The following is a 23,882-nucleotide window of genomic DNA, read 5'->3' on the forward strand; positions in this document are numbered from 1 at the left end:
CAGAAGCATGGACTTAGTGACTCGCTGCATTTCAGGGCGCCACCTGGTGGTATCTGATACTGCGGTCGTGGCTGCCCAAACTCTCTGTCTGCAGTTTCTGTTATTTTTATCTTACCCTTTATCGACTTTTGTCGAAAGTGCTGCATAGTCTCTGCTGTGTAATAGTAGCAACTGTCTATGCCCACAGCACATTTGTCTCTGTCATTTTATTTGACTTTTCCCCTTTGCTTCCTGGAAGAAGCAAAAATCACAGGCTAAAATCACTAGGTTTGATTCTCTGTGCTTAGCTTAGGTGGAAGGAGCAGTTCAGCCATACCAGCTTATTTTACTCATGTTGCACGGCTGTCAGTGGACCACCAGGCTTTCCAGACCAGACAGGTCTACAGCTACAATTTTCTTTTGACTGGATACCAGGGAGACCATTCAGTTGCCTTTCTCCATTAAATGTGTCTTAATGTATAATGTCTGAGTCAAATCTCTGTTCCCAGAAGTGAGAAAAACAACTTGAGGCTGTGCTTTCTTTAACTCCATGGCTACAGGAGAGAGCTGGGGAGTCCCTAAACCTAGAAGTCTACTGCTTTGCTGAGAAAAACAGTTAATTCCTCCACATTTACTTTGTCCTAAACTTCATATAAGCTCTGTGTCTGAAGCCTCCATTAGAGGCCAAAAGAGCCCCGCTTTTTATTTGAATAGGAATATAAACATTAGAAAAAAAAAATCCCTTAATTTATTCACAAAGTATAAACTATAAGTATTTTTCTTTGTTGCTTATCCGAGTGGACATAGCAGCTCATCTACTGCCTTAAGCATGTTGTTATACTGAAACTGCCAGTAGTCCCTTACCCATCCCATCCCATCCACTGTGCGAGAATGTGTCACGGACCCAAACTTACTGTGCAGTTTGGTGGGACAGCTTTTTGTTCCCTCTTTGATTCGTATTTTATAGCCCAGCTTTGTTATTTTTCTAGAAGGACTGGCAGGCGACCCCCTTGGGAAGAATAAAGTTCCTGCATCTACTGCCAGGCGACGTCTGCGGGCTGGGGCTGCTTGTCCTCCCTGTCTGCTGCCGGGTGCTCCTGGAGGGCTGGGTGCCAGCGAAGCACCAGGACACCCTCTTTTCTCCCAGAGCCTTGCTTGTGCGGGGAGACCCTGCGCAACTGGGGAAGGCTCCTGGGAACACTTCTATGTCATGTTTTTGTCCCATGGCCCAGCAGGTGGGAGACCAGTACAAAACCTTACACAGGGGAAGGGTGGCTAGACTGTTTCAAGCTTTCCCACCTCTGTCTCCCACCTAAGACAGGTTTTGTTGCTTAAGGAACTGCAAACCCAAATCACTATCCTACATAGTTAGAGATTTTCTCTGGTTAGGAAGAGGAAACCCTTCTGACTCAAGCATGGCTGAAGCTTTTGGTTGCATTTCTGCAAACACTATAGGCACCAGTGTGGCTGCCTTCTAAGCCCTGTTTAAAATTTAAAAGCAACGTTAGCCCGTCAGGTCAGGGTGGCAGCCCTTCCTCACACTGAATAGGAACTTAGGCTAAAACAATTGCATCAGATATCTTCTTGTGTACTAAGAGCATCTTAGTCGATGCTGCAGATTGCTAATAGGAGAAGCAAAACTAGATCGGGTCCTTGAAATCCCTTTCTGGGTCTCAGACTCCGTCCTGCGTGTGCCTGCACACTGCAGCACTGTGCACAAATGGCAGTAATTTAACCTTACAAATAATATATCGCTGTGGCTTTTGGCCCAGAGGCAAGCTGCTCATGGGAAAGCAGCACTAGTAGCAGTGCCCCGGGCTGCTGGGCAGGGAGAGCACAGGTTTCCTTGTGAGATCGTCGTGGAATCGTGAGATCATCAGCACAGGCTTCCACAGCTGAAGAAGCAAAGAGCTGTTAGTAAGTACTGCAGCTGCCCGTGTGGCATGGTGTTTCTAGTATTTCTCAAAGCTTAGCAATTAAATCCAACTGCTGATAGTCATTAGAAGTATACTTGCAGGGTTTTTTCCTATTCAACTAAGAGATTATTTTTTACCGAGGTGATAATCAACTTTGCACATTTTTCCCCCTTGCAGACACAACTTCAGTTCAACAGCTGGTCCTGAAAGCTAGCAAAATATTGTAAAGGTGAACTTAAAGATATGGAAGGACAGTCAGAAGAACTCCCCAAATTAAGAGGAAATTGGAGGAAACTGAAGAACAGAATCCAGCTTTTCCTGACTACCAGGCATACATTGCAAAGACCACCTCCAGTGGAGATAAAACAAGAGCCCATGTCTGCTGGTTGCAGGTACTTCAAGACAATTTTCAGGAAACAAGAACACATTTCTGTTGGTTGCAGGTACTTCAAGACAATTTTCAGGAAGCTTCCCCAGAAAATAAGGAAACAGAGGAGTGGGAAGGACAGAACAGCAAATGACAAAGTCAGGGAAGTGAGGGACAGGGAGCAGAAGGCACCTCTTCTGAAACTATTTAGGAAGTTGAACATTTGCAGAAAACTGAGGGAGGGAGAAAAGGATGAATCTAAGGAGCTGATTGCTTTGGATTTATTACAGATATCTTATGCCATAGACTAAGACGACGAAGGTACATATACACAAACACATTCCTGTTCATTCTTGTTTTTATTCTGCAATATTAATACATAATAAATAAATATGTTGGTATATTCACTATGAAAGCCTTTTTTTTTCCTTATCAGATGAAATCTCAGCAATATTAGCACTAACCCATGCTCTAAAATGTATTTTTGGCCTGTTAATTTCAGTTGCTTACATGGGAAGTAGTTTGGGTTTTGCTGTTGTATATTTGTAGGGAGGAAAAACTGCCACTGCTCAGCCTTGAAAGATAACAGGCCTTGGGCATGAGGGTAATGGAACAAAGGTGTAAGACAAAACTGTCACCAAAAAACAATTGCAAATGGTAGCACTGCCCTGGCCCGAGGCTGACACTTCCTGCTGAGCCTGATGGGTGGTGGGGTGGCAGCCCCTGGAGATGGCAGCTGACCACCCTCTGGGTGCACAAGCACCTTCTTCTGGGTGTTAGCACCTGCAGCACCCACAGTGGCTCCGAGGAAAGCGTGTGGGCGCAAAGCAATGAGGGCCTAAACCAGGGTGTTAGGAAAGGGGACCAGGGCTATCCGGGTCCCTAGAGCTCCCGGGCACAGAAGGCCCTGGCAGACTGCCGCTGTTCTGCTGCTGTCCCTTCTCAAGTGGATTAAACAGGCTTGAAGTAAAGGACAGTAAGTGCTCCAGAAGCTGTTGAGTGCTTCCATGTGAGCTGTTCCTTGCGTAGCAGAGCCACAAGCTGTATGTGTCCCACCCTGGAAGCGCCTGCGGGGCCAGCCCGGGGGTGCCCGGCCCCCGCGCTCACTGCCCGCAGCAGGGGACGGTCGCCTTGCCACGCGTGTGCTGCAGGGCGGCCATCTCACCGGGGGAGAGTTTGTGCAAGGGGAGACAGTGGGGACAGAGGCAGCGAGGCAGCAGTCTGGGTCACTGAGACGATTGCTCCTGTAAACCTCTTAATGCGCGTGGAAGCCTTAAGGCTCCTGCAAGGACAAAGTAGGTTAAAGAAAACAATTCCAGAGGTGAGACAGTTCTCCAAAGCTTCGTTGCAGCCTGCGCTGAAAACCTGGAGAATTTCTTGAGGTGTTTCTGTGCTCCTGGCGAGCTGCCCGCGGCTCCGAAGTGCCCGGGCGAGCACCTGCCCCGAGCAGCCTCCGCTCGGCCGCTCACACCAAAGCCTCCCTCCGCCGCGGAAGAGCTGCGAGAGCTCAGCTGCACTGCTGAGGAGCTGCTGTACCTTGATGAGTTTTTTTTTTTTTTTTTTTTTTTTAACCTGGAAGCAAAAGCTGGAAGAACTGCAAAAATCGATCTCACCCCTCATGACTCTTCTTACTCCCAATCCTATTCAGAAGAGAGAAAGGGAAAAAAATGCCTGCTGGCACAGCATACTGGTAGGCATACGTTTGGTTTGGTACCTGCAGAAACCTAGAAACACAGGCAAATCAAAGAAGGTGATGGTGCAACTTTGAAGGCATTACAGCCAGTAGTCTGCCTTTAAGGCACGGATTTAGGCAGTGCTTTATTGCAAACTGAATTTTGCTAGGCACCATAGGCACTTTTATTTCCACTTGTTACAAAAAGCCAGACCAAATCTATATAATAGCCTATGGCTGCAGGAGCTATGCAGGCTATTTCTCCATCAGCTGTTTATTATTTTTACTAAACTTTCTAAGTCTCTTTGACAAAAAAATAATTGGCCTCGAGCTGGTTACTTTATCACCAAAACTCACTAGTGTTTACTACTCAGATCATTTTTGTCATGTTTGGTTAAGGGAATGTGAATCGGTTCGTTGGAAGGACTGTTGTTAGTGATACTAACACAGGGCTGGTGTGTGAAATTCAAGATGCAGCGCATCTCTTTGGGGGAAAAAAAAAAGGATGGAAATTCCAGTCCTTTGGGAAATCCTCGCTTTTGGGCTGCTATGACCGTAGCAATGAATGAGCTGAAGCGTAGAGGAAAAACAAACTCAATTCTAGTGATTTAAACGCTCGGCAATTCACTCCAGGCGACCGTCAACACGCTGGCGCGTCCTCGCGCTGGCCAGGGCAGGAGGCGGCGACGGTTCCCACGCGCAAATGAGGAGGGGGGAGAAATGGAACCAAACCCGCGAGCCTCCGCTCCAGAGAAGGGGCCGCAGGGCCTGTTCCGTCCGACACGCTCTGTGTTGTCGTTCGGTGGGTTTTGTAGGGCTTTATTTCCGGGAGGAAAGCCCCGGCTTCACCTGAGCTGGCGGTCGCGACCGCTCAGACCCGGGAAACGCTCGGGAGCCCACCCTGACCCGTGTCACGCAAAAGCCTTCGGGACCGGCGAGCGTCTCCCCCCCCCAACCACCTCGGGAAGTGGACCAGATTTGAGCTACAGCACGAGAAAAGCTTGGTGTTTGCCTGGCTTTGGCGGGAGGTAAGGGACCCGCCTCGCTCGCGTTGCGGATAAGGAAGCCCCGCGTCGGCCGTGCCGGCGCCCGGCGCCGACCCCAGAGAAGGGGCCTTTGGCTCCCACATGCGGCAGCTCCGCCGGCGCCCGTGCCGGGAGGGGAGGCCTCTGCTCGGTGCACTGGCCTCTGCTCGGCGCGGCGGCCTCCGCTCAGTGTGGCGGCCTCTGCTAGGCGCAGCGGCAGCACGGCCCCGCCAGCCGCCTCGCCCCGCCGCCGCGTCCCGGGCCCTTTCCGAACGCCCTCCCTGAGCTGCCTGGCCGGGAGCCCTAGCGAGAGCAGCTCAGCAGCGCGCTCGTGGCTTCTCGAAGTCTGGGGCTGGGCCATCTTATTTCAGCTTGCATAAAAGCGACGTGGGATAAGGAGTTGAGAAAGGAAATTTGCCATCCCTCTGCTCCAAAATCTTAGAACTGAAAGCCACGACTGCCAAGGGGCACGCGAGGTCCCTGCTTCAGCTTCTCCGGCTCCTCACGCAACCGCAGGCTAGAAACCGCAGGGGGAATTGCCAACAAGTGCAACAGGCCGCCTGGTTGGGGGATCACAGCATTAACACGCGTCCGTGGAGAGCCAGCGCGAGAAGCAACCGGCACCCGCGCTGCCGCGGCTGAAGGCGAGGCGGCGGACTCGCCCCCGGGGCGCTCCGCTGACGGACGGGCACCGAGAACCCGTCCCGTGCGAGCAACCTCCCTCTGGAAGCGGGAGCGGGGAGCAGCCCTCCACCGTCTCGAGGCAAGCTGCAGCTCAGTCAGCGCGGGAATCCAGCGTTTCTTCGTGGCCACATCCTGTTCTGCTTTGTGCCATGCTGATTTTAGCGGACTAGATCATACAAAAAGCGAGGGATTCCTACTAAAAAATGGAGTTACCAGTGGAGTACAGTTGCTTTCTCAAAGCGATGCCCAAGGCTTCCCTGACAACAAACTAAAGGATGTTAGAGAAAGACAGAAACAGTTCAATAGTCATTTTTAGTGCATTATATGAAGCACTGGGGGGGGGGGCACATTTATTTTGGGGGACAGACATATTAAGGTGCCTCTAGCTGTAAGAAAAGTTGTCTAGTAAGCTGTTCTGCTGAAAAAAATTGCATGCCTGAAGAAATTGTTTTAGAAAAATGAAACTTCATTTGAAAAAAAATGTGTAATTTCTTCAAAAACAGTTCAATAAAAAACTCACTCACCCATTAAATAAAATCAACATGTATTATTATGTACAGCAAAAGCACAACTTTAAAGAATTCAGAGTAGGAAATCCATAGGCAAAACAGATCTTTATACTCAAATTACTAGCTTTAAGTGAAGAACTGCCAAATTCATCAAATTCCACTTCAGTAAATGAGAAGTTTGCTTCAAACTCTCTTGCAGCTCTATTAGTGATTAGGGATCTAATGACCGTTGGAAAAGGAACACAGTTGTATCTCAGCAGCTTCTCCAGGAAGCCCAGCGCCCAGCCACTCTTCATGATCGGCGTGAACAACGATGCCAGGCTCAGCGCCCGAAGCTTGGCAAAACACCCCCCTCCGGCCGCTGTTGGCGGGGAGGGGGGGAGAGGGGCAGCGCAGCAACTTCTCTGGCAAGGTTTTCCAGTTTGTCAGGGCCCGGAATTTGTAGAGAAATAGCTATCCAGTTAAAACATGTCCCACCCACGTTTTGCAGTCTTTTACAAAATAAAAGCTGGATTCGGGCGACTGAAGCCAAGGGCACGGGGTGCTGACAGCGCCCGCCGCCACAGGCTGCCCGCAGCCTGGGCCGGAGCGCGGGCACGCAGGCCAGCCCCCACGGCTGGCCGCAGAGCTGCCAGGGGTTGTGCAGCCAGCCAGGCTGCTGCCCTCCTGCCAAACTGGTCTGACTGGGGAACAGCCCCACAACGCGTTTAATTTAGGTAAACAGCCAGGGCAGTTTCTCCAGTCTGAGTCAGTGCTGGGCAGCACGGCCGCCGCAGAAGCAGCGGCGTAGCACAGGCAGCAGCGGCTTCGGCTGCTGTTGCCATCGAGCACTTCGGCAGAGCCGAGTCCTTTCCATTCAGCTCGAAGGAATCAGCCAGGCATCCCCGCAGACGCGAGGCTGCTCACTGCCCACCGCTGTGGGTGACACAACGGCTGTGCTCTGGGGCAGCTCAGTCCCACGCAAATCCAGACTACCGCCCTGGGTCTGCAGATCACGGCACGTCACTTCTGCAACGCAGCCCGAACGCAGCCCTGGTGCCTGGATCCCCCCAGTACCTGCACTTAGCACACCAAACCTGAAAACTTTTTGAAGTTAGTCTGTTAAAAATAATGGCTCTTACCAACGCCTTAAACAAATCAAACTGAATGCAGGTCTGATGCCCAGCCTAGGGTACACTATAGCTTAAGTAGTTACAGTGCAGTTACCCAAATATTTCCTATCCTTTGAATAAAGCATTTTTTCCCCAAGTCAAAAGGTCAGCTTGTGTGGCACTGGCAAAACACAACTATAGGTATCAGAAAAAAAAGCAACACAGCCAGCTGTCTTTTTTTTTTTTTTTTTTTTATATAAAAAGTATTTTTAATAAACTGATGGATTTAAGATGATAGACAACTTGTTGCCATGTACAGGTAACAAAAGTCAAAATTCTTTGAATTTTATACAAATACTATGAAGTACAGTAAACTTGAATACAAGTTTACAAAATTGCGTCAGTGAATATTCAGCTTGTAATCAACTTCCAACAGTGAAAATTATCATGTATCAATAGTGATCAGAATTGCATTGCAAGTTTTAGAAATAATCCAACTGTATTTTTTACAAAGCCACTCTGAAGTTACTGGTGCACACTGACAGTACATCTTTTTTTTTTTTTTTTGGCTTGCTGAACAGAAAGTGGCATTTAAAGAAAATGACTTTGAGTTAAAGAATATAATACGTATCAAAAGTCTATCTTACAGAAAATTAAACAAGAATGAGAAAGTAAACAGAGCAGAACCCTGAAGTAGTGAATTATTTTTCTACCCGTTTTGATGGAAAGACTCCGCAGGCGTCCAGCTTTCTCACAGCATTTTGGAGTGTTCTCGTCCTAGCACAGTGTGGTCATCAGTAGACTACAGTAATCCCTGCTTGGCAGTAATGCTGGTGAAAGGTAACTTGCTCTATTGCTAACAGATAGGAGTAACCACTGGCTGGGTGACTTCTTTCAGGCACCCAGCGGAGGCTGGGTTTACAGCCCATGATGGAAGTCACAGTACCGCTCACTTTGCTCCAATACCGAACAGCCTCCAGGGTTCAGGTGTCAGTTTCCTCGTATGATTTACAAATGGGTAGTTTTGAGAAAACAACAAAAACAACAACAGAGCATAAGACAGAGTTTTCACCTGTACAGCTATCAATAAAACAAGTATTTTTGTTACAAACTTTCCAGTCTGCTTTATAAAAAATATTCTTAAGTTTTACTTCTAAATAAAAACTGTGCTGTGATCTGTCACCGTTTCTTGCATTGTACATGCTGTAGTTGTGTGTGTGTGTGTTAATGAAAGTGTAGAGATTTGTGACCTAGCGCTCTGGATATATTAGAAGCCTATAAAGCTGATTTTGGTACATAAAAGTTAGGTAGCAATGAAAATTAATTCTATTTATTCTTCCTAAAACCTAGGAAAAGCTACAGTACATTGCTAGATCAGTGGCCTCAACCCTGAGCTGAAATAAAGGACCTGCCTTGGCTGAGAGACTTAGTCACATTACTACCACAACTGCACAGCAGAGGCAAAATAACCCATCCATGGCCTGTTGCCTTAGCTGTAACTGGTGCAATATTTAATTCTGTATTAATTAATGCTTGAGAGTCAACTGGAGACCACCTTATTCATTTTCACTACAGGGAAGGAAGAAAAAAAAAAAAAAAAAGAGAGTGTGAGAAAGAGAGAGAGAGAGAGAGAGAGAGAAAGAACTCAAATCCAGAGATTCAAGTGAAGGGAAAAAAAAAAAAAGAAAAACAATACAGAGAGTCAGTATGTCCACTTTCTGGAGATCAAACAGATACTGTAATTAGCAGCAGACATATCGGTTGATCTCTTTCACTAAGTGGGAAATGAGTATTAGACACATATCAAACTACAGTTAAAGAGACTTTTACTATTATTCCACTCTTCCTAGAGTCTCACTTGATTTTTTTTTTCTCCTCCTGTTACTACACTGCATCACAGAAGATCAATGGAAGCTTAGACAGGTTTACAAAGGATTCAACCTAACTGCTAGCAGAAAAGTTTCTGACCATTTCTAACATGAACTGGAGTGGCCATCATAAAAATTCTTACTAGAATATAGTCTAATGCACCTTTTTGAGGGTTCAATGGCACTGACTACCCAAGGCTAGGAGCATTCGTAGCATTAAGCATTCTTGCCTCCTAAGATCTCCCCCCTCCCCCTTTTAAATAGCAGAAACTGTAGAGTTAGTATTTCATTCAGTGGAGGGAAAAAAATAAAGCTCCTAAGAATCATTTATACTTCCAGTAATGCACACTTCTTTGTGAGCTGATCAGTTTACAGATGGTGTGGTTTTTGTTATAGTTTAAGGCAGCAAGTCTTAAAAAAATACACAAGCTCACCTCACTCATGGTTGTGCTACTGTATCCTTATATGCACAACAGAACCTCACTAATTCACACTAATGACTGGAAGAACCATTAATTCTCTTGATAAGTGAACAAGAATAAGGCATTCCATTATATATTCTGATCACTAATTATAATTTAGCTCTAATTATAATCCACCAGCAAACATACTTCTGTTTTACAAAATAACATCTCCTACCTTCAGATATAATTGTGTGCAGATTAGTGGGTTCTGCTGTGTAAATATACAGGTGCCTAAGCAATTTTCAGGTTTTTCTTCATTACATCTGACAAGAAACTTAACGCCACAGACAGAGGCAACGGGAAAATAAATTCTGATCTCTGTAATTTGTGTGGGTATGCACAACTGGTTAGTAACTTGTGACCTGTTTTTTGAGCTGTAAGTGTTTACAAACTCAAATGAATCATAATATCAGCAGAAAGCAAGGCCATTCCCCAACCATAAATGGCTTGTGTATTACACTAGTTTAAACTATATAAGAAAAAAAAAAACAATCCCACACCTTTGCAAAACACTCCTCCTCCCCCCCAAGTACTAAGTTTCAAACAGTTTTTAAATCAAGTAAAACAAACAATGAAATTTGCTGATGTTTGTAACAGGTGGAATTCACACGTCTAAATCCTGATTGAAGTAGACTGTAAATACCAAGAGAGGATAGGATGCCCATCTGAAACAAGACACCTGCCTGGCTGAGCTAAAAAAACAAAACAAAAAACCCACACCCCACACTTAGGAGTTAATGTGCATTGTAATGAGATTTCCCTTCATATGTGCAAAAATCCACAGTTTCATTAATGTAGAGGTCATACTTCTAATAATAGATCTTAGACAAAATCAGTCTCCCTACATCCTGGAATCTACCTGTTTACATCAGCCACTTTAAGTGCGCAGTACCCTGTTCACATATATAGTATTCAGCAGTTTCTGGCATTCTTCAGAAATCTAAAGGTCACCTGCCTCAAATCTTTAAAACAAAAGGGAGAGTTCATCCAGGGTATAACATCACTGCCTTTGAGTTACACCAGCAGTTAATCAAACTTGTATTCTCTCTCCTTTCATCGTGGCAGGGGTCCTTACAGGACTTGTAAACAGCAGTACACAATACTGTAAACAAATAATTTAAGTTCTGCTTTATACAAGATGTTAAGTAACCCAGGCCTACCAAACAGGTGGAAATGAAAAGGGTGGCTTCACACAAAATCCTTCCCTTTTCTCCCAGCAATTCTTTTCACTACATAAATAATCCTGAGCTGAAACACAGGTTGACGAGAGCCATTTTTGCATATAAAGACAATGTTCTAGAGTCAGCTCTCATGTTCTGTCAGGAAGTCAATTGCCAGAGAGATTAAACTGAAGTATTTCAAACCATTTGTTACTTTGGAGGAGGACTTATAATTTGGTGTGACGTCCAGCTCTAGAACCAGATGCTGAGCTTGCCAAGGAAGCTGATGCCGCTGCATCCTCAGCTTCCTCCAGCTCATCGTGAAGCTCCTGGCTAACACTAGACTGGAGCGCTGCAGGAGTTAGCCACTCTTTCGGCAGACAGCTCTGGAGAAAGGGTATGCAAGAGCTGAAGTATGCAAGACGATTCACCCATCGTGGAATCTCTTTTCCACACAGAATCTAGGGAGAAAGGAGGAAGAAAGGATTGTATTTGTATTATGGATTCAGCAGCAACAAAACTGCATTGCTGTACAGAATAACAAAGGCTGCAAATTTTTACAATTTGTATTTCACAAACACCAGCACCTAAGTTAACTGCACTAAGACAGCCTCATATTAAGCAGCATCCCATTTTTCACTGTGAGAGTTTGCCAGGTGGCTTTATACTTAGAAGTCCCAGGACCTCACGCTTTTTTGATATTTTCCTTAAAAAGCACAGAGTTAAAAAGCATAGGAGTTAACAGAAGCTTTGCATTCACAGCTAATTCCTCAGAAACAAAATTTTAAGGAGAAACCTACTGTAAAGAAAGTACCCTGAAATCACACACAGTCAAAAAGACAGTGTCAGTACTAGTTACCTAAAGTTAAGCATACAGTCAGGGACATTCTTTACTGTGAGGGTGACTGAGCACTGGAACACGTTGTGCAACCTCCATCTTTGGAGAATTCAAAAGCCACCTGGACAGGTCCTGGGCAACATGCTCTAGGAGACCCTACTTGAGCAGGGGGGTTGGACTAGATCTCCAGTGGTATCTCCAACCTCAACCATTCTCTGATTCTGGGACATTTGCTTTGATGGCCTCTGATGACTTTGGATAAGAGGTCAGTATCTCACAGCACACAGGCCAAGCACTCGTATTTAAGTTCACTGGAACAAGAGAAGCTGTACAATGTACAGCTAGTTTCAACCCCTGTTCAAAATACATAGCTGTACTAAAAGCTTGTTTTTAATCATAGATCAATCATTGTTTTCACTGTCATTATTCAAGGAGTGAGCTATTTTACTTAACATCCTCCATATTCGCATCTGATATTATTTACTCCAGTGTAAAACTGGAGAAAATTCATAGCTACTGGGAACACTACTCTGTTGTAACTGAATAGCATTTAACTTGTAATTATAGCCTTGTTTTTATAGTCAACTTGAACACAAAATAGGACAAGAGATAAAAAGAAACAAGACAATCATGGTTGAAGAGTATGGCAAAAGCCTGGCCCTTTAGGCCAGAATTCATGCCAGCTGCAGCTTACTCAGTCTCACCCTACCTACACATTCCAGCATTGCATATGAATCATCATTTCCATGTATTTTTCCAGTACCACTAAGAGATCAAACACAGTCTGTACAAAATGTAGTCTATTTTTTGGGGGGGGGAGGGAGAACAAAAGTTGTACGGACATTTGAGGAAAAAATATCCTTCTTGCTTGAATGAGCATGAGAATAGATTCTGATACACACAGTCGCGCATTTATAAATAAAAATACTACTGCCATTCCCATCTTTGTCCTGGGGTACTTGTTCCTGCCCCTTTCCCTTGTGCAGGTATACGCATGCGAGTGATCAGGCATTCAATTGTATTGGCAAAAAACAAAGCCCATTCAATTCTACAACTGGATATTTTGCATGACCACAGAGGTGTCTACGTGACCAGGGCACAGTTGTTGGCACAGAAATAACTTGATAAAAGCCTCTCCAACAGAATAGCAAGGTTGTCTGTGAAACTATGATTGCTTTGCTTTTCTTCAACAGTATGATGTAACTCTACAAAACATTTTTAGCTGTGAGGGAATTAGCTGTACAACGTACAGCCAGTTTCTGTGAGGGATTTCTGATAAAATATTAAGATGTAGTTCTGTCTTTGGAAGCGATCTCTGCAGTATCTGAAATGGTTTTGAACACTTGTGTTATGTTAATACTTGCTGTACTAGGTCGCCTGATTAAGAATGCAGCCCTGCTGAAACACAGACTATCTATAACAGCAATATTTAGTTTTCTGGCAGCACAATCTTTCATTTTGAACATAAACACAAATAAAGCTGAAGAAACAGTGATATTTTCCAAAGGTATCAGAGAAAGGAAGTTGGAAATTAGGCCAAACATAATCCAAAAGACAGGAAGGAGATGATACTTTGTAGCCACTTGGGAAGCACCTTTCTAAACAACCAGGTGTTTGTTTACCTCAGATAAAGCTGATGAAAAGTGATTGCAGTTTTTGTGCATCAGATGATAGGCATTTCCTTTGAATTCTTTTCCAAGCTCTTCTATTATTTTTTCTACGTCATCTTCCATAAAGTCAGTGCTGCCTAGAACCACAGCCTCTCTAAAAAAAAAGAGAAACACAGTGATTAGAGGATAATCGTGCTTCCGTGAAATAGGTGGATCACTGCTCTCCCATTGCCCCAAATCACCCCACTGTGGGTGGTGCGATCTTTCTGCCCTCCTAGAGTAACACAGTTTCCATCTTAGGGCACCACCTTCATCTTCCTCATATGAGATGATTTCCTTGCTGACTGTCTGCCTGAAGCTCATTTGAGTTCTTTGTAACTTAACACCTAGAGTGGTGGATACAGTTTTTCCCTCCTCTCCAAATCATATTCTCTAAGAGACAGTTGAGAACAGAGGAGAGTTGGTAATGCAAAGAAGGGTCAAGGCAATCACACTGAGGAAGAGAAAAGGAGACTATGGGAAACCTCAGAGAGCAGGGTTTTTCAACTTTTTCTTTGAATTAAGATTTCACTAGCTTGGGAAAGTTACCTCATCGTATATATTGTATGAATAATGAAAGCTAGCTATAAATCTACATAATTTGTACACATTTAAGGAATCTGACTGTATGCTAAAGACAATATTTTTGCTGTAGACACTTTTCACTACCTCACCGCCTCTTCCCACCTTTCGTTTCTCAGGCAAAGAAATCACACTAACTTGTCATCAAGTCAGAAAACCTGGCACACTATTCAATATGCCTACCCTCAAAAAAATAAATGCAATAAATAGCCTTTTTAACATGCCTCCTCCAAAGCAACAAAATAAGTATCTTTCTTACTTAAATTTAAATGTTTCTCCTAGCTCAGAAGCGTTTCCTGGCGAAATTTCAAATATTCCAGAAAAAGGGTAAGGATGACCACCATAAGCAAATTCTGAAAAAGAAAGCTCACATTTAATAAAGCCTGCATAACATAACAGTAAAGAACAGCAGACCTCCATTTACTGGAAGATCACTTCATAAGAATCTAAAGCTGGAAACTGGACATCTTATTTATATGGGCAAAATATGCAAAGAGTTGAAAGTGTATAGTTTTACTAGCTAACAGTTAACCTATGTAAAAATCTGAGAGACATGTTCTGTGTCAATGTAAAGGTTTAACCATTTTCATTGTATAAGTGAAGACATACAAATTAAATCAGAAATCCAACCAATGTTCTTTATATAACCAATCTTTAAGTATACGCTTACATATTTACAGATTAGGGACTCAAATTACTCCATCTTCAAGGGCCCAACAGCCTTACTATTCTGTGCACACGCCAACTCTAAGTGTGGCAGCTAGCACTGGCCTAGCAGGTTTTTGAATTTCTTAATTTGTAGGAATTAAGTTGTACTTGTAAGTTCTTTACTACAACAAAGTAAACTAGTGTATGGATCTGAAGTCTGCATATAACATCTGCTGGCGTAAGTACCAACAGTTTGGGAAAGTATCACAGCGTGCTTGAACTTCCTTCTGCGTCTGTAAGATAACACAATGTGCCACACCCACATCATAATAAAAGTTTTAAGGCTAACTTCACACTTTCTTTCCTCAAGGTTTATAATATATCATCATTCAGGTCTAGAGTCCACTTTTGTGGAAAATCCCTTTTACAATGGGATAATAAATAAAGTTTGAAGTGCTTAAAAAAAAATGCATGTCACTGTTCTAGCACTGGTATGGCCTACAATATGAGAAAGTCATTATAATCTGAACAGGAAGGGAGGTACATGTATTTGGCACAGTTCAAGAACTTGGTTTCAGGCATGACACTCAGGAAGCATTCTGGTTTGGATTAGAAGAAATGCAAATAAGTTTTAGTAACAAGCCCTGTATTTTTGTCAGTTCTCCAATATTTTGATAACACTTGCAAATCCAGTTATAATGCTACTATTATAGTAGCCAAAATATATATATTTTAAGACAGTCTGGTCTTTGGAGCATATGACACTACTTATGCTGCTTCCCCTTATTCCCAACCACATTCCAAGAAAAGAATTCAAGTAGATTTTTCTTTTTTAAAATGGAATACTTTTAGCAACACCATCACCTCAGAGTGTGCCTTTACTGCTGAGTAGTAACACCTCAGACCTGAGCTTGTGCTACATCTCTTCTGGCAACAGTGGGGATTCCAAGGGGCCTAAGCAATCAGAAAGCTGCATTCTCAAACTACAGCCTATTTAGCAAAGTCAAAACATATTGCTCTCTTTATCAGAAGTTTATCTTTTGTAAATGCACAGTGTACATGTACAAGAGATCCTCCTTAAAAGAAACTCTCTCTTTAAAACAAACCAACTAATCTATTAGTAAAGCATCCAAAATGGACTGTTTTTACTGAGCATCAGGCACTTCCAGGTGCCTCTCTGCAACAGGTTACTATTTCTACAGTTAAAAATTAACTTCTCATATTACCTGCCAGCAGAATACTGAGGAAACATGATCTAACCACGCTTAATTTGTTTTAACAACAGGTATTTGGAAACCTAAAATAAATATTGCTATGGCTAGCTGAATAAATTGTACACTTCATAGTTGTGTAGCTGTACACAAGAATGCAGGATGATGGCCAAAGTATTGGTATCCAAGTTTTTTTCCCAGAAGCAAAAAAGATGAGAACTTTAAGAAAAAAAAAGCGACAGGCAGGTTTTGGGAGCCAGACTTTTTTGAGGGCACACCTGAAAGATGTTTTAAAATAATAATAGCTTAACCAGAACAAAAAGTAAAATTACGCTTTTCTTGTACATACCTCGGCCGTACACCTCTATACCTGAATGGAATACTCCAATTCCAAGGGAAGAAGTATATTCATTCATCCAATACTAGAAGAAAAGGAAAAAGGCTGCAGTTAGTTTCTAATACAGATTTGTCTTCTGATTGCAAACTGATGGATACTTGTCCCTCACATCGAAAGCAAAATAGCTAACTACAAAATGAAACTGCATGAGCTTTTTTTTTTTTTTTTTTTTTTTTTTTGAGAAAAGAACATGCCAGGAAAACTATCCAACTATACACAGTCAAACAATTCCATTAGGTTTTACTCCAAAACCAGAAAACCAGAACAACTTTGTTTTGCTAGTTACAGCAAGTCACAGCTTATCAAGCTTTCCATCAGGCAGAACAGATATCAGAATCAACTAAAGTTACTTTGTAGGTGCTTTTTTTTATTTTTTGTGGTGGGGGGGAGGGGGGTCAAGGAGCATCAGAAAGTAGGAATGTAGGATGCACACACTGGTTATCATTTATAGCAATGACTGCACTTTGCTCATAACCAGGTGAGCATAAGACACACTCCTAGATACATGAAAGATGAACTGAAATTACCTTAGTGTATTTTGTCTTTGAATGCTCAATTAACGATCATCAACATAAGACTAAGTGGTCTTCAGGCTCCTGATGCATCTCTCTCCAAACATCAGGTGTAACAGTGTTTTTACAAAGTCTAATATCAGTCTCCAATATATCACTTCTATGACAGCAAAAAGATCAGAGCTGCATTTCAAAAGAAACTAGGAAATGAAAGACTTTTAGCCAACCCTCCCCTTCCAAATCCCTTCCTTGGTATTATCTCTTCCTCACCCAAATAAGCAGCAGCGAGTGCCTATCAGGAGCTAACAATTACTCTCGAGACCGTAAAGGCTCGTAGAGTTCTGAAAAGGGAAAAATCTCAAAATTGCTGTCTTTCCTTGGCTGCATCACTAACCTCAGAGTACCAGTCTCCAAGCAATAACAAATTCCAAGTAAATAATTTAAAGAGGAATCTCAAACAAAGGCTTCAAAAAGTCTCAGCTGTGTCCTTCTGTTAAGTATCTTAAAACTGAGACAAGCTGGCAAGAAAAGGTCCTTGAAAATACAAGAAAAACATTCCTTTGTCAAATTATTACTCCAGAAGGGCTACTTCTCCCCCTCGCAACTAATTTGGTCCCAAAGTACACGACCATGAGTTTCTATAAAACAGAATTCAAAGAGGCAGGTTGCGATGAGGATACAGATTTGAGGCAGCATCCTCAGTAAATATTTGTTTAGCAAACAGGAAGAAAAAAAGAAAAAAGCTATCTTATTTAAACAAACCGTTGACATAAGAACTTTCTGATGTGAATTCACTGTTAAAACAGTACAACTGATGATAAAAATGTAAAAGGCCACAGATGTCATGCTTTGTTTGTACGGGCTAGCTACAGTTTGTACATAATTTACAGGGCCATTACAAACATTATGGCATTCAATGTGCTTTTCTGCAAGCCTTTTTTTCCCCCATTAAAAATGATCCACTAAGCTTCGGACTGAGAAGCTATTCATGAAAATCAAAACAAATTAGTAGGTCTCAGACAAAGAGACCTATTATTTTGTGTGAAATTCTATTCACAACACCTCCATAAACACTGTCCATTGCTGCACATTTTTGTAGCTATCCAGGGAAACAAAATAATTGCCCTACCAATGTGAGTTGATATCGATGTAAAAATCAAGTTACGATCATGAAGATCCATAGGGTACTCCTACACAGAGGAGTAACCAAGTTTCTATTTATTCTCCCTCACGTGGAGTTAAACAAACTCTTGATTTAAAAAACAAAAAACAAACAAACAAACAACAAAAAACATAGGCATACTCAAGAGTTGGCAAAAAGAGCAGATCAGCCCATAAAGTGCAATTTTTCAGGCACTAGAAAGGAATATACTTGGCTTTTACAGAGTTCTTATTCTAAATATCTTCAAACCTAAAGCTAACAGTCCCTCAGTTACTAGTAGTAGTCAAAAATCTGCATACCAGGTTTCCAGAGGAAACTTCCAGTTGTGCTAGCAGGCACCGGACACGAATGACTACCTGGATAACAGGATGCTAAGAATCTGATGATCTGTTCTTCAGACATGCCAGTTGCAGGAATTTTTGTCAATACGAATTAACAAAAGTCAGCTTTTGCTCTTCCTACAAAGCTAAGGTCACTGAGATCTGTAGATGACTGTATCGTTATAACGCTGGAACAAGCAGAGTTTAGACGATTACACCAAACCACCACCTTCATCTATTTAAATGGCTTACTAATTCTCTCCTTCCTGTGCTCTCCCCAGAAAGCACCAGAGAGCTGGTCCATAAAGAAAGATACATTAAAGAAAACAAGGGGGGGGGTGGAGAAGGAAGGACAAAGATTTAAGACTACCTCATTAACAGGTATGTGAGTATAAAAAAAAAGGATTCTGTTCACTGAAGTGAAATCAAGGCCCACATGAAAATGGAAGAACTATTTAAACATAAATCCACTTCAGTTCTGAAGGCTGTAGTATTTCACACTTTTCCAGCTATTTCAAAATAGCTTCAGTTTTATAATCAAAATCATAGGAACACTCAACATTCAGTTTGTTAGTGCAGGAGAAGTATGTTGTCTCATGAGAATATGTATCCAAATAACCTAATCCTTATCACAGCTTTTTGAAAACGGAACAAGAAAGTTACACAGGATGTTCCATAAGCAATGGAAATAAAGCTTGGTTTGTTACTAGGCAGGAATAGAGAAAAATTATTCACACTCTTCCCCTCCTTCCACCTGTGAAATGTAATGCAGGGTACATGGAGACAATAGAAAAGCAGGTCACCAACCTTCCCATCAATCTATGTAGAAAGAGCCTGGTAGGATGAAAAGCTGGTATAACAACGCATTTGGCAAGTTCAGCGTTATTCGGGTATACGGTCGTTACTGCTGTTAGCGCATAAATACATGCGGCTCACTAGACTACAGATAGTGAGCAAAGGTGGTAAATAAAACAAGTGTTAGCAGCTTTAAAAGAAGTGCCTAAAGCAAGACGGCACTTCGTTTAGTGTTTCCAGTAAGAACAGAAGAGGTTAATTGAAGATAAAAAAGAATTTCAATAAGGCAGAACTACTTTCCCCCTAGGAACAATAATTAGATATAATTATTACTTAATCTGGATCAGCTATTGGAAGGTTGGTCACATTTTCTCATTGAACAGAACGTCTTATCTAACTGAAGAAAAAAATGCAGGACAACTGCAACTTGAAAGTCTTAATTTGGCTATAGCTGAAAGGATTATGAATAACTTACAAAAAGACTGTAAATTAAGAGACATATATACAGCTTATTGGTTCAGTAATATCCAGAAGTTTCAGAATCCTAAACTGATCCCCAAAATTACTACTTTGCTTCCATTACACAAATGGGATTTCTCTCATTTAATCTTAATATACACTTTACTACAGTAGAATCTGTAAGAGGCACAATTCCACATCCTAAGCATAGTGCAATAAGTCAATCCTGTAAAATGGGAACTCACATTCAATGCAATTATCAGAACAAAAATATTAGAGATGTATTTTCCTATGTGCACAGTAAAGTCACGTGCTCCAAAAATACTTTCATTATTTTCTTCAGAGCTTTCATTTATGCTAACACTTCAAACTGTTGCAGGCATACTCAACAGGGGAAAAAAAAACAGCATGTTACTTTGGACACAAAAAAGCTAGATTTCTAAAAATAGCAGTTAGTTATAATGAAAACAAAGCAAGTTCTTCAGTTCTCAAAGCACGATCTATCAAGGTCTTCAACTACCCTTTTAATGAGGTATTTTCAAATGCATGAACAGCAGCACAAAAATATGCCCTTAATTTCCTTTCCCACCATAAAGTTAGCCGTACTTGAACTTTTGCACAACACCCCCCTCATCTCCATTTGGTTTTCTGAAAGATTTTCTCCTTTTCAAATGAGAACTAGAGCTAAGGAAAATGGAAAAGTCTCCATTTCAAAACTAACTGACTTGGTTCTGCAAAGAGCTTCACCGGTAGCAAGGTCAGCTAGTATTCCCCCGCATATGTACACAGTTGCGCTTCGGAAGACAGATTTATGAAGCACCATTAGCAGAACCAGTGACAGATTCAGTAACAGCTCAGTCCCTCTGAGAAGAAAGTGGAAACATGCATCAACCTCATCTCTTTTCCTATCAAATTCCACAAAAACATCACCTTATGGGTTCAGTTTGATTCAGAAGAAATCAAGCAATTAGCTACATGAATTTCACCCATAAACTGAGAGAAAAGCTGAGACAGAGAATACAAGCGGAAGGACTGCCAGTGAGGACAGTGGTAAACTACTGTGGGTTAGGGATCAGACTTTGAGATCCAACCAAAGCAGCCAGATACAAAACTGAAATTCTTTTTTCAGCGTATTTTCCTGATGAGGTCTGCAAATATTCAGTATGAAAATTCTTCTTTTGCTCCAAGTGAGCTGACCCTGAGATATGTAATAGTGTAATTAAAAGTTACATGAGAAAAGAACCTAAACTGCATTGAGCTACGTAACATGGGGCAGTGGGGGGGAGGGGGAACAAAGAAACAAACAAACAAAAAAAACAGCGCAAACCAAAAATCAGATGTCTTTTATTCTTAGCAAATGCTCACTTTCTGTGCCTGCAGAAGTGGAACTACAGCTAACATCTTAAAATGAAACCATTCATACAACAGTTGCAATTATAATGTTGATTTCTCCAGCCAGGTGGCTAATGCTGATCCTTTACTCATAAGAAGGAAAGAAATATATCCTAATACATCTTCCTCAAAAAAACTAAATCACCTCCAAATGATGTGAAAAAGTCAGGAGGAAGCAGTATATTGAGATGCTAGCAGATATATAATTGGCAGCATTCGATGAACAAACAGAACTACAAAACAGCTTTTATGAAAGGCTCTTCCTTTCTTCCCCCCACTCTTAGGGCCCCAAAGAATATGTTACCATTGATGTCAGTAAGGTTTCTATATGCAGCAATAAAACCACTATGCAACATGAAAGGGAAGCTTCGTTTACGTTCCTGTTTCAAACGTGTTTAACATGGATTCAAACATCATTTAGTAAAAGGGTTCAAAGATGTACGTTGACAGCATCTTTCAGATACCAAAAGAATCCCTGTCTTCCTTCCCAGTTTAAAGGAAATTTGTTTTACTAGTGGTCAAATAACACATCTGTCATTATAAAACAACAGACATAGGCAGGGTATTTGCTTAATAGTCTCAGCTTGCACTATATATAATTTGCGGTGACATGCAACTTCAAGAAACACCAAAACTACAAGCCAATACACAAAAAGCCATCCTGACACATGATCGAACACCTTCAAATTAAATTTATTTGCTTGCTCCTTCTGGTAAAAAAGCTCTTTGCACAAGTAGTGTCTTTAGATACTATTCTATTTATTAATGCAGAGACAGCCCTATTAATCCCAAGAGGACAATAAGCAGAGTCCCCAACATGTCTTAATGAAAAGTACTGACACTATATGAGCACAACCTTCCTGTTGTTGCATTAAAGAAAACGAAACAAAACAACCACCCCTGCCCCTATCCTAAGGTGATGACTGCGTTACCGAAAACCAGGGGGATTTTACCCAAAATCAGTAAAACTGATCACTAATTCAACTCTAGAGAAATAAGAAGGGAAGATATGCATTGCAGCAAGGAGATCTGAAGAGTAAGTGATGAAGGAGAACCATGTGAACACAGGAATACAACATGCTTTTGCATTTTAACAGTCTGAAGTCACAAACCACTCACCAGTTATCCAAAATGCTATCATATCCAAAACGAATTTTCTCAAATGTTTTGCCATATTTCTTTTTAGGCAGGTATTTATCTATGAGACACAGTCCACTCTGCTAGTTTTCACAGCCAGTCTTTAAAATGGGCCCACAGGATACTTCACAAAGCTAAGGCAGTGTTCATAAAAAAACTGAATCTTCCATGTTAGTGAGTTAGAAGTGCATCAAGCCTTTGACATTTAAAAAGATAATGTCTTAAGAAAAGTCACTACCCAATCCATGCAATATTTCTATCTTCTGGTCATTTAACAAAGCATATTTTCCTCAGGCTGCAGAACTCCTGAAACTGAAGTCCTATTTTCTTTTCTGTATCAATACTGATGACGAATAAATGTAAAACTACCTCTTTTAATGCTACTAGAGTTTCTCCTCTATTTTTAACCTGTAGTCCAAGAAAGTCTTTATATATATATACACACATATATACACACACACACACACATATATATATATATACACACACACATGCATGTGACAGAGCATTCCCCTCCCCCCGCCCCAAGTCTAATATAAACAAGGCATAGTGGCATCACATACATGCTAAACCAGGCGGGCAAGGACCTCAAGGTTTTCCTCTCTCAGAGAGAAAAAGAAAAAAAGTCACAGTGAAAAGATTGTTTTTCCTTCACTATAAAGAGTGATGGGAGACTGGAGACAGGAACAAAGTAGAAATAACAGGTCTCATCACCGCAGACAGGACTCAGACACCAGGTTGGGGAGCAAAAAAGAAGAAAGGAATTCTTTGACTTCTAGGGCATTTGTTTCCGCAAGTATTAGTAAGAGAGAAATAAATTACAAGAATCAGACTAGCTACCTGATATCATATATAATTTTAATTTCATGTAAGATAGCTCCCCATTAATACCATTGATTACCAGCTTGTTACACCAGCACTGGAGCCCAAGTATTCCCAAGCAACAAGCTGCATTTCCTCTCTGCCAGCAATCATTGACTCTACACTATTCAAGTTCAGCCTTTTATCATGCCAAAAGTTCACTTTTAGAACAGTGGTAACAGTAAAGCCTATCCAAAATACGATGCACAATGCAAACAATATTACCTGAAACTAGTTGTCAATCTTATCGTCCCTGTATCAGTAGACTCAAAATACAGTCAGAAGAGAACTAGTGGTACTTGTTCTAATTTCCAGTGATTGAAACGCATTAACGGATAATATTTTCCTAATGTCACTTATCCATATCTCCTATCCTATGCAGGTTCTTACATCTCATTTGTTACCATGGTATTTGAGCAGCTTCCAGCTGAACTTGAGAGACAATACAACGATTGCCGTTGGTGTCACAGAAAGATTACAGGAGAGAGGGAAGGTGAGCTCACTGGATTGCACAGCAAGCTGAAGCACTTCATTAATTTCTACCAAGTTGTGGCCATACCAAAGCTGTTCAAGAATTCTGGTCTAGAAAATAAGTAACAGTTAAAATACTGACAGAGTACTAAGAACTTTCATCCCTTCAGGGACAGGAGTTATCCCTGGTTATTATCCTGTTGAAAAAATGCCTCAGACACTTTGAATTTGTTTTTTAAAAGCACAAAAGGCAGGGCTTTCCCCCTGCCGAGTCCTGGGAGCAATAAAAGAAGAGGAAGCACAACTGAGAGAGAAACCCGCGTTTTCCTAGTATTCTGCTACTCACTAATAGCAGCTGTCAGATAGAGCTATTTCCATCACTGCACGCGATTAAACGAAAGGGCGCAGATCTGCGCGTGACTGGAGGGACCACAGCAAACTTCTGTCACAGATAATAACGCACTTACAGCAATCGACAGGCTGCCCGAAACTATTCCTCCCTCCTCCCCCCAACCTCAGGTTGCCTGTTTATCCCTCTCTTCTACCTCCTTCCAAGGCAGGGAGCCCGCGGACCGCCGTCCATCTGAGCGGGGCACAAGCGGAGGGAACGAAGGGAAAAGTTTCCCAGGCCGCGGCCCGCAGCCCCGCGCGGGGGCCGCGGCCCCGGCCCGCAGCCACAGGTGCGGCCCCCAACGGCCCCGAGCGGCCGGCGG

The 23,882-nt window shown here is 42.2% G+C and overlaps 1 protein-coding gene across 1 annotated transcript; it reads right to left on the reverse strand.

Annotated features, from left to right (window-relative positions):
* Window positions 1–7,493: 7,493 nt before the first annotated feature.
* Window positions 7,494–23,758, reverse strand: DESI2 (desumoylating isopeptidase 2). Its single transcript, XM_085300593.1, has 5 exons — window positions 23,715–23,758; window positions 16,013–16,085; window positions 14,064–14,157; window positions 13,196–13,337; window positions 7,494–11,196 (listed from the first exon to the last, which is right to left on the reverse strand). The coding sequence occupies exons 2-5, from the start codon at window positions 16,077–16,079 to the stop codon at window positions 10,963–10,965; spliced, it is 537 nt and encodes a 178-aa protein (XP_085156719.1). The 5' UTR covers window positions 16,080–16,085; window positions 23,715–23,758; the 3' UTR covers window positions 7,494–10,962.
* Between the last annotated feature and the right edge of the window lie 124 nt (window positions 23,759–23,882).

This window comes from Rhea americana, unplaced genomic scaffold, assembly GCF_003343005.1.
Source record: "Rhea americana isolate MKP2758 unplaced genomic scaffold, rheAme1 scaffold_166, whole genome shotgun sequence".
Taxonomy (NCBI): domain Eukaryota; kingdom Metazoa; phylum Chordata; class Aves; order Rheiformes; family Rheidae; genus Rhea; species Rhea americana.

Bases quoted from the DNA above. Each gene is read 5' to 3' on its own strand.
- DESI2 (XM_085300593.1), bottom strand. From the start codon at position 16,079: ATGAATGAATATACTTCTTCCCTTGGAATTGGAGTATTCCATTCAGGT. The intron at 14,158-16,012 runs GTATGTACAAGA...TTTCTTTTTCAG, and splicing joins TATAGAGGTGTACGGCCGAG to AATTTGCTTATGGTGGTCAT. The intron at 13,338-14,063 runs GTAAGAAAGATA...CTTTTTTTTTAG, and splicing joins GGAGAAACATTTAAATTTAA to AGAGGCTGTGGTTCTAGGCA.